Below are 18,992 nucleotides of genomic sequence, written 5' to 3' on the forward strand. Positions count from 1 at the left end.
GCACAAGTATAAATACATAGGCCACTTGCAGTAGGCTCTCCATAGAGTGTAAAAGCTCGAATTGCATGTAATTCAGTTGGTACCCTTAAAAGTATTGAGTTTGGTACCCAAAGTACGTATATAAACATCCCCTCATAGTGAAAACAGAGTAAAGGTATAGTGTTAAATAAAGTAATACAAGTACAGTAATCATTACTTATCATCCAGTGTGTTATCTATTTAATAATTATTGAGTGTATAATGCGTATAATCATTAGATGAGTCCCTATAGGCTGCTATAGAACAATAACACGCCAAGCGTTGCATTATTTATTTATCTGTTTATTAATTTTATGAATAAACCCTCTGTATGTCTGATGTTAGCGCAGTATGTGACTGACAGTTCATTATTAATCAAAGCATAGTATCCCTACTTTCATACATAGTTAAAGACAATGCAGTTGGCTGATGTAACGTACGGTACAGACGGGGCTCGGTTGTCCCATTTGCTGCAAGGTTTTAGTTTTTGTGTGTATGTCGGTGAAAAGGAGTCAACATTTACTTACTACACCACATTCCTTCCACCTAACTGCCCCTTTAAGCTTTGCTACACTGTTGGTACAGTACAGGAATGATAATGTTAAAGGTTTAACACATTTGGCAGCATGACTTTTAAACTTTAGAGAAACATGACATTTTATAAACATGGTTCACTTCACCCTCACTACACTGCAAATGGCAAAAAAAGCAGATATGGAGATGGAGCCGAGCTGTGCAGGACTTAAGCCCTAGAGCCTTGGATATGTACGCATACACACAGTATCAGAAGAGGCATCTTTATTGAGTCCAAGTGGCCACTACATTACCAGACATTCCACTGCCGTCTGTCATGGCTGCTGATCAGCCAGCAGCTGCTCCCTCCTCTTGAGGTGAGTGTGATAGAGTCATGATACTAAAGGTGAGCAAATTAACCGGGTTTGATCTCTGCTCCTCACCATCTTCCTTCGTACATGTCAGTTCTGCCTGATAAGCAGTGGGAAGCTTGTGAATCCAGAAAATGTCAAAGGTTCAAACCTGCTGAGCAACAGAAAAACCAGTGGGAGGAAGAAGCAGAACGATGCAGCAGGAGGCAAAGTGGGATGTGATAAGAATCAAACAAATTTCATAAACAACATATTAGTTTTCTTCCTTTTTCTTGTTTGCCTGAATAACATTGCTAGACTTTAAAAGTAAACATAAGAATAACATGAGGCTTGCCATTTCTATGTTTTATCACCCTGCAGAAATAAAAGATTTAAAGACACGAGGACAGAAATATTTATAACATTTTCAGGGCTTAAATCTTTGCAACAGTATCACTGTTTGTCAATCTGAGTGTTTACAGTCAGCTTATTTTCAATAAGTCTCATCGTCATAATGACTACAATGGAATCAGTGATCAGAGGCAGCCGCCCCGGCGGAGACTAAACACTGGAATAAATCTCTCAGGATTAAATTTCAAAAGAAAAAAAAGTAACACCACAATGCAAACAACAACAAAAAAACAACTCAAATCTCAGCTAACTTTTCTTACAACTTACATTTCTAACCCTCTGGCAAACACTGCACTGTTGTTCTCATCTCAGTGAGGACATGAAGTTAACAGAGATTCCCTTTCTAAAGAAAAAACATTTATTTCCAGGAATTTGTTCTTGTTCAATAAACAAACTTTACAAAACCCAGATTTCATCGGGTGTGATAATTCTTACCTAAAACCTACATTTCTCAAATTATACACATGGTGCTTTTGGTTGTCCTATGATCACAGAAGACCAAATGTTTCACATGGAGAAATACATTTAGACATTCCTGTTTTACATTGAATGAATCATACATTATTTCATATAGATCTTGCATTTCATAGGGTGTTATGTAAAAGTTTGAATTTTGAGGAAATCTACTTTGGTAAATAATCTTAAATGGGGGATTTGTTTCATGTACAAATAGAAAATGCAGGTTTTCAAAATTTGTGCAAGAATTCCTGATATAAAGAGATTAATTTAGAAAGATGTTTAATACACATGAGATTATTGATATTGAAAAAACAGAACAGGTTTTGAAAAGAGCAACTGTAGTTGCAGTAAAGTATAAAAAAACACACAAAGTTAGAGATCTTTTGTGTTATTGCGAGGAGTGTAAAAAGTACTTTGGATCAATAAAAACGTGTGTAAAGAGAAATTACACGACTGTGGCCACCACAGACGACGTAATTAATGGAAAACACTGTTTTCGCCTGTTGGTCTTATTTATTCTCTTAACTGTGTTCACAGCTGCTGCAGGTGTGTGATGATGTGAGAAGCCTGTTCTGTTGTTTATGCTGCTTTTTGCACATGTAAAAATAAACCCCTTGTTAAAAAAACATTTTCTGGTATTTCTTAAATATGTTACAGACACTCTTCTATTTTCAGCAGAACATGTTAATCTTGTTGGTTTTTGATAAGAGGTTGGTTAAATACTGTGGAAGTGGGAATAGTGTACAACACATCTATCTGTTGTTGCAGTGCTACAAATAATCTTAGTGCTAAATGCTAAGTGCAAATAACTATAAATCAATTCTTAACGACGAGCCATCAAGAGCAGCATTGAGTCTTCACACACACACAGTCCTGTGGGTCATGAGAGGACAAACCAACCTTATGAAATACCCTCAGATTATAACCTCAAACCTGATTTCTCACTTTACCAGCTGTAAATAAATCATCTTCAGTGGATTATCAGCCTGTGTCAAACTCACACACATGCACAATCAGCAAATAGGCAGTGAGGTTGAGTTAGTGTAGGAGTGTGTGTGTTTCCAGCTTATCAAGGCCGTGAACTTATCCCATTATGTCATCCTCTAGTGCCGTTAATGAGCTCCAGGCCCTGACTAACTATCTCCAAGGCCCCTTCAGACACAAACCTCATAAAGTAAACACACAGACTAGTGATTCTGAGGAGAGGTTTTATGAGTTTGTCGCTGAGAATCTTCAGATCACTCAGTTGTAGATAAATGCTGGTATCTGATTGAAGAAATCAGTTTATTGTAAAATGCCCTATAAAGCCAAAGTATAGAATAAAGTTGCAAGCTATTCACAAATATAGAAAATAAAGGATAAAGCTGGGGTTGTGCGTGTGCTTTACTTCAGCCGAGTTGTGTGTTACGTCTTATTCATTTATTCATTCTAACCAGACTGCAACATTTCCATTCCCATATTTTACCCCCTTTCATTTACGATATGCAAATATCATAATAAATAAATATTAGGGCTTGGTTCTGGGCTGAATGTGAAAATATATTACAAAAGGAATTCATCAGAAATGCACCACCGGTAGGTCTTACAAGACATCAATTTATTTCCTTTGTCATCCCTTTTTCTTTCAGACTGTTCTATCCTGTGGGGACTGGTCTTTTATTGCCTCTTTAATTGCTACATTAAGATTACAAGAAATGTTGACTGATCAATTTATTGAGGCCAAATTATTCATGGTCACTTCAAAGTCACTAATTTAGAGGATCACATTACCCGATCATAAAAAAAGAGACAATTACATAATGTCTTGCAGTTTCCAAGGCCTTTTAGGACAAATTACCAGGTGTAATGTGAAATCATCATGTAAGTTATATAAAAGTTACTTTATGGTGATGACATAATTGTGCAGATCTCTTCAGCGATACTGAGCATTTTAGACTGTTTTTTAATCAGCTTGTTTGAGTTCACTGTCCCCTCCTTTATCAACCTCATTTCTAGCAGACAGTGGTTTTCACTGAAAAGGCTCTGATGAATTCAGCTACCAGGTAGAAAATAGCAGTCAGACAAAGATGGGAGCGAGTTGGTGAACACTAAGTAAATCCTGGTGGAGACCAAAACTGAGCTGAAAGGAGAGTTAATATTGGACTTCTTTTTATCAGGTGAAGCCACAGATGCTTTCAGACAGGCAATAAAGTTCAGACATGTACCAGAAATTCTCCAGAGAGGCTGTACGTGAGAACACAAATGTCAGAGCCGGACTATCTCCGGAATGTTCTCTGCAATAGATCCCAACGTTTGCGTGAGAAGTGGCGTACGGGTCTGAAGGACATTTTCCTGTTGTAGTGAACACGTCTGGCCAAGTTAATGTCCTGCTGCATTGTTTATATGTGAAAGGCAAACTCCGGAAAACGTCTGGACACAATTGTCATGTCTGAAAACCACTAAAATGACTGATGTGTTAATACACCACTGCTTGCTAATAAGTTTACTATTTCAGTGTTATATGGTGACAATATGTCAGCGTTGTGTTCCACTAACACCAAGCTTGTGGTCCAAATCACAACATATTACACCAGTTAAAATAACTTCATTTTAATTTTTAATTAGGGATGTCGTGATAAACCTATTTTACGATATCCGTTCTGATCAGCTCCATAGGAGCGGCTGACACACACACACACACACACACACACACACACACACACACCTGTCTCTTTCTGTCGCTCTCTCTCTCTCTCTCTTCCTATTAACTACATTATAAATGTAGCGGAGAGGTAATAGTATAATAAGGACATGAAGAATGTGGCTTGAACCAGGACGTTTAGTTTTTAACAACTAGTCGACACTTCGCTCCCAAAACAGATCAACTTCCGTTGGTCAACCCTTCACAGTAAAAGTCCCATACATTGCTTATGATGACAGGAAACACAAATTAACTGACCAACCTTCCACAATAAGGCAACTAAATAAGATAGCACACATAAATTACTATTAAATAGCCAAACGTTACACTATTGGATATTGTTGATGATAATAATGTATATTTTAGTTCATTAGCTATATTATTAGCTGTTTGTTGTGTCTTGTTCCTTCTATAGTATCGATAATCATGTAAAATTGTGAAACCGTGACAATAATCTTGGCACAAAAATTGCATATTGTGACATCCCTAAATACAATGAAAAGCACTGCTGTGCCACTCATTTGATTGTTTGACAGTATATTCATTATTTATATTAATTATCAAATGATTTATAGAGATTGGGATTCAAGATTCATTCTTTTTTGACAAGACTGAATGAGTAAATAATTAACCAGAGTCTGGGTTAGGGTTAACCCTATCAATGAGCATTATCCCTTTTCCAGACAAAGAAAGCAGAATCTTAAACCAAACACAATGTATTGGGGCTGCAATGCATTGTGGTCTGATGACACTATTGGGGGAGACATTAGCATCTTGGGCGGTTTTCCTGTTGGATCTCTGCTTGATTACAGAGCATCGATACAAAATGTTTTGTCTGGCAACACCCCCCTGCTCTTTGTTTTTGCAGCACAACACCAAAGCTTGACATTTACTGCCGATGTTTGAAATCAATAAACACTGTTCTGCTGCTGCATTTTAACTGCTGGATATATCCCAAAGTGGAACAATGTCTGAATCTGGTCCATTATACTCCGCAATAACAAAACTACACCAAGAAACACAGGCCAAACAATTGCATCACATCACATCACCATTTACTGCTTCATAAAATTGTTTATGGGGAGGATTTTTTTTCCCTTTATGCAACATAAATCTCTCGTTGAACAGGTCAACAATAATAGGAATAATGATGATGATACCACAGCAACAGGAAAATGAAATGAGGTATTTAGAAAAAAATCTTCTCTTGGCCCAATTTGATGTCTTTCTTCCAGTCTTTTTTTAAAAAATGTGTAGCTTTCCTCATGATCTCCTCTGACCTCGTCCACACTAACTGAGATTTAGGTCACAGAAAGAATAGAAAGGAGAATGTCCTCTCTAAACTCATCTATTACAAGCTGTAACACACACAGAGAGAGAGAGAGAGAGAGAGAGAGAGAGAGAGAGAGAGAGAGAGAGAGAGAGAGAGAGAGGTCACAGTCTAACCTCTGATCCACTCATTGCCCTTCTCCACAACATGGATCAACAACAGGCCAGAGGGATAAAACAAAGAGCAGCACTGGGGCTGAACTGCAAATAAGGAAAATTAAAAACTGTCACACAAAAGGAGCACACACAAAACCTGGATCCACGGTTGCACGGAGCAGCTCCAAACAATTAATTACATATCATCTCTATCTTTTTCAGTCCTTGTCCACTTGGGTAATATTTCAAACACAGCCGATGTACTGGATAGTGTCTGATTGATGCCTGAAAAGGTAATTTAGCAGTTATCCAGTTTGACAGTTGATAAATTCTGACTCGCATCATCCTGAGGACAACAATCGCGTTAATTACGGCTCATTAAGATCACTTTGCATGGCTTGAAGCCTTTTGTGAAGAGACTGCTAATTTAGCTTGTTGCCCGTCAAAAAGGTTTTCTGTTGTTCTTCTTTTTATACATTTGGAACAAAACCAGCATTAACCAGGACTTTTATTAATATAATCAAAGTGTCATGACATATATTTTTAAGTGAGCCTTCATTTGCTTTAAGTTGTGTGAACAGTGCTGCAAGGCAACAGAAACATGGATGCAAATATCATAACCGAGAATCTTTTTCCTTGTGCTCTCCGAGTCCTTTAAAGGCAGTGTGGCAAACTCACAGCCGGCTGTCATATGCCTTTTACTCAGTGGCTTCCATTTAGCTCCTCAATCATCCCCTTCTCCCATCTTAGCAGAGGACCTTGGGTGTCCTGTTAAGGCCCTTGGTACTGTAATGGAAATTTACTTAATAACTACTTACTTTATGCTTACAGCAGACATTTCTATCTAGGGTACAGCTCGACAAACTTTATGCATATAGCATGTAAACCCACTGTCTAGCAAATTAAGCCATTGTCTAATCATGTGATCCTGAGGTCACTTGAACTCTATAGTGACCTTTGCTGCACTCTGGTTGAACTCTGTTTGTCCTTTGGTCGAGGAACTCAGCTGACTGACAAGCACCCTTAACACACATAACACTATTTCTTCTCCAACACAGAAAGGATGCAGCCTAAAAGTCACGCCTTTACTAGCTATATGTTCCAGACACAGAACATTACAGTGACACCCCCCAAGTGTTTTTGGTCAGGCCGTAACCCACGCAGAGACACTTAAATACGGGCACAGACACGTGATCCTTTCTGCAGAAAGCTTTTGCAAATAAACTTACAAAAAACACTTGTCTCAGAACCTTGTTTATTGACCAATTTCCACCACAATCATGCATATGGATCTGACAGATGTGGAGCTTTTCTTGATTCATTTTTTAGACCAACCCCTCAGAGCGAACAAACTATCTACTAAACTTTCAGAAACTAGTATATAACTTTCAGAAACTAGTATATATACTAGTTTGTGGTTTATTCCACAAACTTTAACCACAAACTAGTTTGTGGTTTATTCAATAAACCACAAACAGCTTTAGTTGCTCTCAGACAGTGTGGCAGCAGTGACAAATGCCCCCAAACACTGCCACAGTTTGGCATCAAAGGCAGCTGCCTTTAAACAGTTTGGCATCAAAGGCAGCTGCCTCTGAAAAGTGCATCTACGAGCTACTGCTGGATTTTAGATTGCCCTTACTTTGAAACTAACCGTGTGCTAACGCTAGCTGACCTAAAGCAAATAGCGTGTATAGTTTATGTGGTGAACGTTAATGGCAGACTCTTGGAACACTGATACTGGAGAAGCTGTCTATCGGTCCTGGGATGCTGTGAAAAACTTGAGGGTAAAGTAAGTAGCTGAAGGTTACATTAGCATATCTCTAAAACTGCTGGCTCAGGATACGTTATTTCAACACGTTGTCTGTTTTATTCCCCAACTCAGAGTGCGTATAGAGAGGGTGACCTCCACAGCAGCACTCTCCCAGCACCTCCAGCAGGACGGTCTGTCCCAGCAAGACAGAGGATCCATTGAACTGGAAACCCTCACCTCACAATGCCAGACAGGTGATAATGAGGAGGAACTGGAGTTGGGATGGCAGGAGAAACTCTTCAGTGAGTATGAGATGGAGCTGTTCAAGAACAAGGCAGCATGTCAGACTCCTCTGGACCAGCAGTACCACACAGAAGTCAAGGCCCTGAGGGGGGCAAAGGGCCGACAAAATCACAGGCTCTTCACACACACTGATCATGAATGCTACACCACAACCCTTCCACTCCACCAGATGCAGCACTCCAGTGACGTATTGACCACAACCAAATCAGGCCCCACTTTCCTGGCAGAAAGGATGGCCGCAATAAGACACAGATGGCAGGACAGACGCACAAAGGACTCTCGTATCCCCAAGTCAAAAATCATCAACTGGGAGCCCTCAGAGGAGTTTGTGAAGAACAGTCATGTGGTGAATAATGCTATGCAGACCATGCACATCATGGGAGACCTGGGCCCCCCTGGAAGACTGGGTCACAAAGATAATGAATATTTGCTCTGTACAATAAAAACAGATGGCAGTGGAACAGTCGTCGTAAAACCGGACTTCAACAAAGGCAGAGAGCCCTACAGGATTGTAACAGAGGGGGAAAGGAGAGAAGTTTGGCGACTCACTGTGGAGAATGTATCCACAGCAATGAAACCAGAGGAAAAAGAACGGGAGCAGAACATGTACAAAAATCTGTATGTAAGGCACAAGGATTACCTCAATAGCCTTGTTGGACAGGACTTTGAAATGCTTCCTTTAGGTATTCTGCGTTACTTTATGAATGGAGAAATAGTCTCAGCTCAAGGTTTTGAATATGATAACTTATACATCCACTTCTTCATGGAGCTGCCCAACAATTGGTCCAGCTTGCCTTCCCAGTCTCTCTCCAGGGTTACCCAGACCTGCCAAACTAAAACACAAGGGAAGGAAAATGTAGCTTTCTTCAGTCACCCCTTCAGCTTCGAGGCTTTCTACATGAATGAAAAAGAGAGTGAAAAACCAGTTCCACAGTGGCCAGTGCTCTACTTCAAGGTCCTTTCTCTGGACTCCTGGCAGCGCCATCGCACTGAAGGCTGTGGATATGTTCTATTTCCTGCCATACCTGGTAATCACAAAGTAACATGCCATACATGGAGACCCCTTCAGACGGGGAAAGTCTCTGCTCTGAGATGCTTCTTTATTGGAGGTTCTCCAGAGCTTGAAGACCACAGCTATGTCCGAATACCAGGGACTTTCAAGGGAGAGAGGCTGAGTCGCATTGGCTTTTCCACTGAAACCACAGGAAGTGTCACCTTTAATTTGCACTGCATCCAGCAAGCCACGTCATTTGTTGATGCAGCCATGTTGAATAAGAGTAGGCAGAAAGTTTTTGATCATTTGGGAGGATTTAGTCAGCAAGGAGCTGTCAGCACCATTCTGGAGGCCTTTCACAGAGCCAGAAGAAAGATGCAAGTCGCCAGAGAAAGCCTTCACAGAGGGTTTAACAACACCACCTCCCAACTACAAATCGAATCTTCTAGCAGGCCGATCCAACATAGGATGAGTCAGGACCAAGACGATGAAAAAAGCCCGCCAGGGTCATCATCGCGAAATACTACAACTGGCTTGGTAATGACTTCCACACCAACAAGAGCGTGTGTGAGGAGATCGCCATCATCCCCAGCAAGAAGCTCCGCAATAAGATCGCTGGGTATGTCACACATCTGATGAAGACGATCCAAAAAGGTTCAGTCAGAGGAATCTTCATCAAACTGCAGGAGGAGGGGGAAAACCCAATCTGAAGCCACATGGGACCTGAGGAAGACACTCAACCTACACATCATGAGGGTGAACACTAGGGTTGAGCTGAATACTCGGATGAAACGAGCACGAGATGGTACTTTTACGAGTGGGAGTACCATCAGAGTAAAATGTGTCAATATCCGTAGCCGTGCTCGCTGCTGGCTTCTGGGCCCCCCTGAGGAGCGGCCCCTGACCAGGTGAGAAGACGCTCCATCAGCATCGTCTTCCTCTCCGCCTGCCTCTGGAGAGCCTCCAGCCACCGTCTGCTCTCCGCTGCCTGCTCCGGGTACGTGGCTGCGAAGTCCTCCGCCAACTGTACCAGCGCCATCTCCACTTGCCGGGCCGCGTCTCTGGCTGTGTGGAGCCCAACATTGGGCAATAGACCAATGCCACCGGGGTCTGAGTCAGAAATGATTTTGTTGTGTCAACAAAGAAATATTAATTAATCCATATTTGCTTACTATATTTTGCAATTTTACCCTCAGGTCTGCATAAACTACAGGCTATGAACTTCTTTTAAGAAACGTGAAATTATTATCGGTATAACTGTTGTCATGATGTGCTGATCATCTTGAAACTAAAATTTGAATCTGTTTCACTTATACAAGACATCTCAAGTCATCTCTTGTTCCATCACTTTTTTTTGTTGAAATCTGTGGATAACTAATAATACTGTCTTTGTAACAAAACCTTACTAGCCCTGACTGACCGTGCTTTTTAAATTTAAAAGAAAGAAAAGTTATAAATTACAAGTATCGAGTTTAAGGTGCAAGGAGAAGATAATTCCATAAGTAAAACATGAAACTTTGGTGTTATTCAATTCAGTATTTTTCATTCTGTATAGACCAATCAGTTAATACTGCATGTGTTGTGTTCATTGATTTACTGAAGTTTATTCACTGAAGTTTATAAAAAAAACTTGTTCTGAATAGTTCTCTTACTCTTGTGATCAAAAACATTGATCTGAAGCTCAAATTCGAAGGCTGTTCTGTAAATAGTTTTCTAATAAACGATAAATATAGCAACTTCTGAACAACGCATATCCATGTCAGGCTTAAATTCCAACTTCCTGTTATGCCCCGCCCACTTCCGAATACGGATACCGATACAGATAACTTAGTTAGTTGAACAGATACAGATAATTGTGTACACGCTCATCCCTAGTGAACACACCGCATTAACACAGACACCCATCACATCTGAACTCACAGACATAGCACACACATTAGCATTTGTTAACCCTAACCCTTGTTCGAGGAACTCAGCTGACTGACAAGCACCTTTACCACACATAACACTATTTCCTCTCCAACACAGAAAGGATGCAGCCTAAAAGTCACGCCTTTACAGACTAAGTGTTTTTGGTCAGGGCGTAACCCACACAGAGACACTTAAATATGGGCACAGACACTTTTTCATCTCATTCGCAACATCCACCTTGCCTGTGTGATCCTTTCTGCAGAAAGCTTATGCAAATAAACCCACAAAGACCACTTGCATCAGAACCTCGTTTATTGACCAATTTCCACCACAGTACCTAGTTAGTTCAGCCAACTCTGAGAGGAGTCCTTTTGCTTCATTTTTCCAGTCAGACAAGCTCTGAAAATGGTTTTATATTCTCGCCCTGATCTATGTATGACCATAATATTATGGCAGAGGTCTACGGAGAGTTCCCTGGACATCGTGGCTTGGTGTTTGCCCGACATGCAGCGTGAATTGTGGGACCTTAATGACAGATGCCTTTCTAATCCATATGCAATCAGCTCAATTAGCCACATTTGAACGGCAATCAGGTTGTAGACACAGCTCAAGGATGATTAAACCAAATAGGATTCAGTGTGTGTTCATAAATGAGCGAATTCAGAATTAGATTGTAATGCTTTTGCTAAAAAAAAAATGGGTTTAACTTTGCCATTATGGGTTGTTGAGTTTAGACTAATATAATACATGTGCACAAAGAGAATATCTTTTTACTTATGCTGCTGCATTAGCTCTAGCAAATAGTTGAATTGACATCTTCATCTTATCAACCAGAAACTGTGCTTCAAAAATTATATGAAGCAGATGTGAGGTGTGGTATACACAATTTCAGCCTTCAGATGATGACATTTAATGAAAGATTAAAACTTAATTTTCTTTTTTAATTACTATGATTTAATTAGAATGATTTAAGCTCTTAAAAGCTACCGATGAATCAAACTCTATGACCTCAAACAGCAGGTTTGAGTTAAACCACTGATACGAAAGTATATCATCTGTGGTCTGAAATGATGGACCACCCCGGCAATGAGATCCTACAGCAGCACTAAACATGGAGACAAAATGATGAAGAAAATAAATAAACTTGCAGTGAAGATAGATGTGTTCTGAACGGAGGGTCCCACTGAGTGGGTCCTAACAGCTGATGACAGGCCGTATGACAAATACACATGCAACGTCTGCTCGGCTCTCCCAAACATTAGGCCTGATAATGTAGCAGACATGGCATATCATTACTTCCTCTTTTCTCCCCCACAGCACAGCCTCAACCGCCCATCTGCTCACCAGTTCACTCAGGGACGAGCGGACAGAGGAGCAACCAGGGAGGATTATCAAACGCAGTAGCAAATATACTCTGCATAGACAATAATATCACAGTTTCAATCACTACAGGACTAATTGCTGGATTTATACCATCGGATGAACTCACTTATTTAATGTTTAATGCTGCAAGAGTTGAACCGATGCAGATTTGAATCGCAGGTTCAAAGTGTCTGTATCTTTCAGGTCCAGGACTGATGCTGTAAAATACATAGTTATATTGAACATAATTAAACGTACTATAATACATTCAACTCTTGCAGATCACCAATAACCACAGATTTTGTTTGCTGAATAGTTGAAAATAAAGGTTTCTGACTAACCAAGTGTTGCATAGGGTCATCCTGTGTTTCCATGTGCAGCAGTTTGATCATTTTGGGGTCCATTTTAACTTTGTGTTACAAGTCTACTTTCACAGTTGAGCAGAAAAACAATTGCTGTTCCTCAGCTGAGAGCTCAACCCTGTAGCACTCAGACACGCTTCACATTTGAAGGACATCACCTTCATTTGGAACTGCCCTACCTGAAAAACACTGCTGTCTTGGGTCAGGATATTGTGCGAGGGTCGCTTTTCCATTACTCGGAGACCCCCGTGTCTGGGGCAGTCGGAGGCGGCTTCAGCGCACCTTTGTTCCCCTAAGTGCAGACTCTCAACGCAAAACATGGGTGTGTAGCAACATTTACATTTTCCTGCCAATACACAAGCTTTACCAATCTATAGTCAGTCTCAGCTGTCAATCATATATTAACAAGGTTTTATTGCATCAAATAACTAACTAATACCAAAATTACCAGAAAAATTAACAGCTGACCAAACAATCAGGGGGAAAAAACTACCTAAAATGCCAGAAACCATCTTTGAGAATTTTTTTACATTAAATGCCCTATCAACTAACATGGAAGAGGTGGGGTCTATGAACTACACTGCAGCCAGCCACCAGGGGGCGACAAAGATAGTTCGGCTTCACTTTTGGGGAGCTGTCATATCGTCCATATTTATATATAAAATTTAGGTTAAAAAGATATGCCCCGAAAATGACTGCAAACATAGCCATGACCACATCTATGTTAAAGGTGTATTTGTAGGATGGAGGATGAGGCCATATTACTCACCTGGGCCTCTAAAAAAAAAATTTGACAACTCTATTTTATTTGTTTAGCACCAAATCACAACATACATGATCTCAATGCACTTGACATGGTAAGGTCGAGACCTATACATGTCCATCAACTTGCACTATGGACAGTGTATTATAGTATATTATAATATCACTAATGCATAATGTTCCTTTAACACAGAAGAGCAATAGGTATATCTTAGTCTCTTTTTGCTCTTATGTATATCAATTTTTCTATCTATCCATCTCTCTTATCCAACAGGGAGCTGAGCTGCCCTTGGCATGAGTTGAACGCAGTCAAGACCAAAGTTCCACAACAGAGGGCAAAGCGTTGGAGACGAACCACCGCTAGGTTGAAGAAGTGGGAGGACGACAAGGAAGAGGGTGAAGAGAGCAAAGGTTCAAGTGATGTCAAGAGAGGCGTGAATGAAGGAGTCTCTAATGGAGGAAGAGGAAATGAGACGTACTGTAGGGAGACAGTCTGACTGATGGAGGAGAGGGGGGTTGTGGGTATTGCGGTGCCAGCTGATGATGGATTTGCACACGCTCTAGTCAGTCGGTAAGAGGAGTGTGTAAACTGTTAGAGCATGACTCAGTGCTGAAGGGTCACACTGTGGCCACGCATGAACAAAATGGCACCTGGAGCCAACCACGCTGATGTTTGATAAGACACATTTTGTCAATATCATCACATATGATAAATGTAGATTTTATATTTCCCTCTATTCCTGGCAGCCAAGATAACCTTCTTTCTTTGAAATATGAGTGAAATGAAATAAAGCCCATTTGACCAAATAGTAATTGGTTCCTCTTTAAATTATTATAATCACATTGGTATTAAAGCACTGCGTTGGTCAAACAATATCACAAACATCCCAAATCAAGAGCACCCAGAGCAAAGGGGGGTGGAAATGAGAAGTTGAGACAGAAAAGAAAGACAAGACTGACAAACAAGCAGGGGCATTGTTTCAAGGAGGACCTGACTCCTCTCTTTGTTGGCCACTGTGCTTGGTAGGTCAGTTAAAAATAGTACAAGTCTCCACGATTGAGGCTAATCTTTGCAGATGGGATGTGTGCAGCGCAGCGGTGGTAGCAGCAGGGATGGATGTAGTCTCAGGACACTGCAACAGAGCATGTAAACCTGTCCTACACAGACGCACAGACTTTCCCAGAAATGTCAACTCCAGACTGTTTTCTTTTGAATTGCTCTCATCTTGAATCAGTCATTTTGCACTTTGGTTCATGTCTCAATATGTGCATGCAGTGGGGGTAAATGGAGTTGCTTAGCAACTTCACGCCACACAGCCCCTTGCCTGTTTCTACCCCTTCCAAAAATACCCACCCCCTGTGCATGCCCTTTTCCCTGCTCTCTAGCCAAGCACACATGCACACATTATTTAATCCTGCCTTTATTCTGTAGTTGAATACCGAGACTATGACTATATTGCTGAATTCTGGTCTAAATTATATATATGAACAGATACAGATGGAAACCCAAAGCTTTTAAATGTGCACCTGTGGGTTCATGTACTGAACACTTATCACATTGAAATACGTACTTAAAGAAGAGAGCTCATCAAAACCTCATAAATCCTGCTAAATTCTGACAGGTTTCCCAAACTAAAAGGTTCTCATCTCACTACTTGTATTTCATTTAAGTTGGGGAGCACAGTGCATTTTTTGAGAAGAATTACTGTTCTACTCAGAAAATTACAACTTAATGTTATTTGTATGGAAAATAACATAATGAAAAGCATTGGAGAGGCAATACACACCCTGCGCTGTATATGCCCCAATCACACAATATTAAGTTAAGGCCATTATATAGTGACATTATCAAGACATAATTTATAGCATATAATAACGAATGATTGGTTATCATAAATAAGGTGTAGTTCACGTGTCTACTCAAAAAATATCATTGTATTACCACACCATATCATGTCTGACCTCTTAGTAACATCATGATGACGTCAGTCCTACCTTATGATCATAACTATTATTAAATCTATATATGTAGTCCTATAAGAGGCAGAGATCAGTGGAAAGATACATTTTGATCAATGCATGATGTCATTTTATTCTTCATGACGTTTCTTATCATATGACATATACTGTGGAATACTTTTTTGATCAATGTAAGCTTCAGATGGTTTCTCTATTATCTTCTGCTGCTACTACTATCTATGACTGATCAACTCCAAAATTTAAATCATCTGGAGACAAATTTATAATCCCACCCAGTTTGGTGAAAATACAACAATGCATTTTATTTCAGTATTTTTGTGAGGGTTATTAGAATAACAATTTATTGTATATTTGGTGATATAACTTGATTTATGCTCTTTGACAAGCAGCCATTTATTGCACTTTCAGTAGAAGTTTTTAAAATCCACAAGTGTTATTTAAAAAAATCACTGATTCTGAGTTGGCTTTGTGCTGACAAAGGCAGAAAAGTTCTTCAACTTCAAACCACCAACATCCATCTCAATTGTCACACCAATCTTCCTGTTCCCGTCATCACTCCAGCATCCACATCATTTTTTATATTCTCTTCTTTTAGTTGGTGTTTCCCTTTCCATTTCTCTTGGTTTCTCAGAGATCAATAGTGGAACTTTTCTACGACATGTTTCTTTTTTGTATCAACAACACACAGATTAACAAAAATAAAAACTTTTCATTTTTTATCTTTGTTTTGGTAGATATGACAGAGATTCCTCTCTCACTGTGTTTCAGTCTCTCGGTGTGAGGAGAAAAATACAAGTGCTACTACAATTTCCTGAGCCTGGTTCCTCCTCTGGGAGCTCTGGGCATGAAATCCCCTACACCCTGAGATGGAATAAAATAAATATTTCATGTCATGCAATAGAACCATTCACACACACAGTTGCCTTGTTGAAACTCTTTTAAATTCATTCAGCAGCTTCTTGTATAGAGGAACCTGAGGCTTTAAAGAGCCCATTCTGCACACAACGTGACGCCTGCACATTGACAGTATGTTAATGATGTGGACAGTGTGTGAGACAGCGCATCACCACTCAGCACTGGAATAAACATAACAGCGCTCTGATCTGTAAAGCTGAGGCAGTGTACGAGCCATTGGTGGGTATGTCAGATATGTGAGATTTAGACTGATGGCGACGCTCCCCGAGGGCTGCGCACCAGTATGTTCAAGCTAATTTCTAATTAGCAACCTCTATTGACTGCGAAATAACAGCCGATTTGGCCCGGTGTCCTCATAATGAATTCAATTACCAATGAACGCAGAGTGGAATTAAAACCACATACAGCCAACTCTCTGTGCTGCAGCCACGCGTCCCGGGGGAAAACGGAGGAGTGAGATTAATGCATTAAAGAAGGTTTAGCCACACGAAATGCACAAATATCCAAACTAAATCTCACATTTTCTAATACCTCGATGAATGTGCAGAGATTCTATCTCTGATCATGTTCATGATTACGGCCTTAATGGCTTTTTTGACATTTCTCATTTTGCATTTCGTTGGTTGGCTTTATTATCATGTGCCTCTTGATAAGTAGATTGGTATCTCACAGAGATTTCTATAAAGTCGTGTGTGTGTGTGTGTGTGTGTGTGTGTGTGTGTGTGTGTGTGTGTGTGTGAGAGAGAGCTTCATTAAGTATGCTTTCATGTATATTTAAAAGGTGTTAAGTGCAGCGATTTCACACCAATAAAACATATCCACATACATTTTTAGACATTAGCCAGAGATTGGCAGCCTCTCACACTGCATGTTCCATGATGTGACACTGGGTTGGATTTGGCTGAAAATGCTTAAGTGCTTAATGGCCCCAAACAAAGATGAAACTTTCTCACTGTGTCAGATGGTGCAGCGAGTGGAGGGCTGTTTGGTGGAGGTGGTGGTGATAGGGTGGGGGGGATTGAGTGCCAACATGATTATCCGCTTTTGACAAAAGCAAAGAGAAATTGTGAAAGTTAAATAATTGTGCCAAAGTAGAAAATGTTGTCATTGTGAGATTAATTAACAAGTTAACATTTTTTAAATTAAAATAAAATAATTTGCAACTTGCATCTAGTTTTCTTTCCTTTTGAATCAGTTGATTATACTGCAATCATCAACAATAGTTCCTGTTCATGTTTGCGGCCCAATCAAACTAGATCATCAAAATCAAGTTCTTGTTTTGTCATTTCACCAGTTAGGAAGGAACCTGCAGAGGATCAAAACCGAAACTTTAGATTATTATTTGACTCTAAAGGTAAATTCTGGTTCAGGTACAATTAATAATATTGATTTATCCACTTGATATGAAAGGAGGAAAAATGTCAGGAAAAATCCCTCATTGTACTATATCACTTGATCACACACTACGGTTACTACAGTAGTTCAAGGTTGTTCAAGACAGGAATGAACTGAGTAGTCGACAATGTTTTATATAACCACTCAAATTTGAAGTTAAATCCATGTTGAATTAAATCTGACTTTCCCTTTGAGACACATTTTAACTGATGATATCACTGCAGGTTCACACATTTTGGCATTATTTCTGCCAAGATGTCACAGTTAATGTGTTAATAAAATCTTGATGCTTATTAATAATATCTTGATGGTTTAATAAAGAGTTTTTAATTAAAATGTCAGTTAAGCAACTGCTGACTTTTATTATTCCCTTCAAACTTTTTGATTGTATCACATTCAGATTCAATATTTTCTTATTCCAGCTACATGCAGCAGGTTTCTGAAATATTTAAACCAGAGAGCAAATGTACTGAGGATCAAATGTAAATATTCAACATAACAATATTTTATATTCATTTCTTTGTTCTGCAGTGGTATCTCTCTAGCTTTATATATGTGGTATCTCTGGAAGCCTGAACAACATGACTTGAATGCAAAACAACTGTGTTGGCATTGACATTGGATGATATGACTGCAAAGAAGTTCACTCACAGGTGAGGGTTGGGCTGGGCGATAAAAGGATAAAGATATTTATCTCGAAATAACTTCTCCTCACTAGAGATATAAGAAATGGTCGATACAACGTTGATTCATTCCATCCATGTCTTGACAGACAACACGAACAGCCATTGAGAAAGAGAATACCGCCACAGTGAACCAATCATGTGGCTGGAATAGAGTTACAGCCACATCATGTTAGATAGACGCACACAGCACAGAGTGTAGGAGCATAGAGGTGGACGACTCTGTATCGATGCAGTGACAGAACATAATGGATTCATGTTTTCCGCTACGCTCATTGTTTAAACGGGTTTCCACCACTGAATAATTAAAATCACTGCTGCTTCAGGATCAGGACAGAAGCTCATTAAAAGGTCCAGTCATCCTGTTCTGAGGCTACTTTCGGAGTCTGCTTCCTCCTCACTCCTCTGACCTGCGCTCACTTTACACTTTAACAATAAATACCATCACTGATCACAAGTTATTAGGACACGTACAGGACTGACGTTTACTTTGTGTTTGAGTCGCTCTAGAGTTTATGAGACACATAACACGATACAACAACACAAGACATATAGTGATGCGCCTAGCCAGGACATGAGGGTTAAAGTGACCGGAACGATTCGGAATCATGATCCGACATCATCGATTAATAGATAAATACATGTGATCATCAGTTCTTGTGTAAAGAGGGACAGGGATGAGCGCGCACACGCGCACGCACGCACGCACAGGAGAAGTC

The 18,992-nt window shown here is 40.0% G+C and overlaps 2 protein-coding genes across 3 annotated transcripts in view; one reads left to right on the plus strand and one right to left on the minus strand.

Annotated features, from left to right (window-relative positions):
• Window positions 1-18,992, minus strand: part of asic2 (acid-sensing (proton-gated) ion channel 2) — a 358,547-nt gene that overhangs the window by 256,890 nt on the left and 82,665 nt on the right. The window lies entirely within an intron of this gene.
• On the plus strand, window positions 7,569-9,613 carry LOC117766952 (Meckel syndrome type 1 protein homolog). Its single transcript, XM_034594397.1, has 3 exons — window positions 7,569-7,645; window positions 7,739-9,355; window positions 9,409-9,613. The coding sequence occupies exons 1-3, from the start codon at window positions 7,569-7,571 to the stop codon at window positions 9,611-9,613; spliced, it is 1,899 nt and encodes a 632-aa protein (XP_034450288.1).

The sequence above is a fragment of the Hippoglossus hippoglossus genome, chromosome 8, assembly GCF_009819705.1.
Source record: "Hippoglossus hippoglossus isolate fHipHip1 chromosome 8, fHipHip1.pri, whole genome shotgun sequence".
Classification (NCBI taxonomy): Eukaryota; Metazoa; Chordata; class Actinopteri; order Pleuronectiformes; family Pleuronectidae; genus Hippoglossus; species Hippoglossus hippoglossus.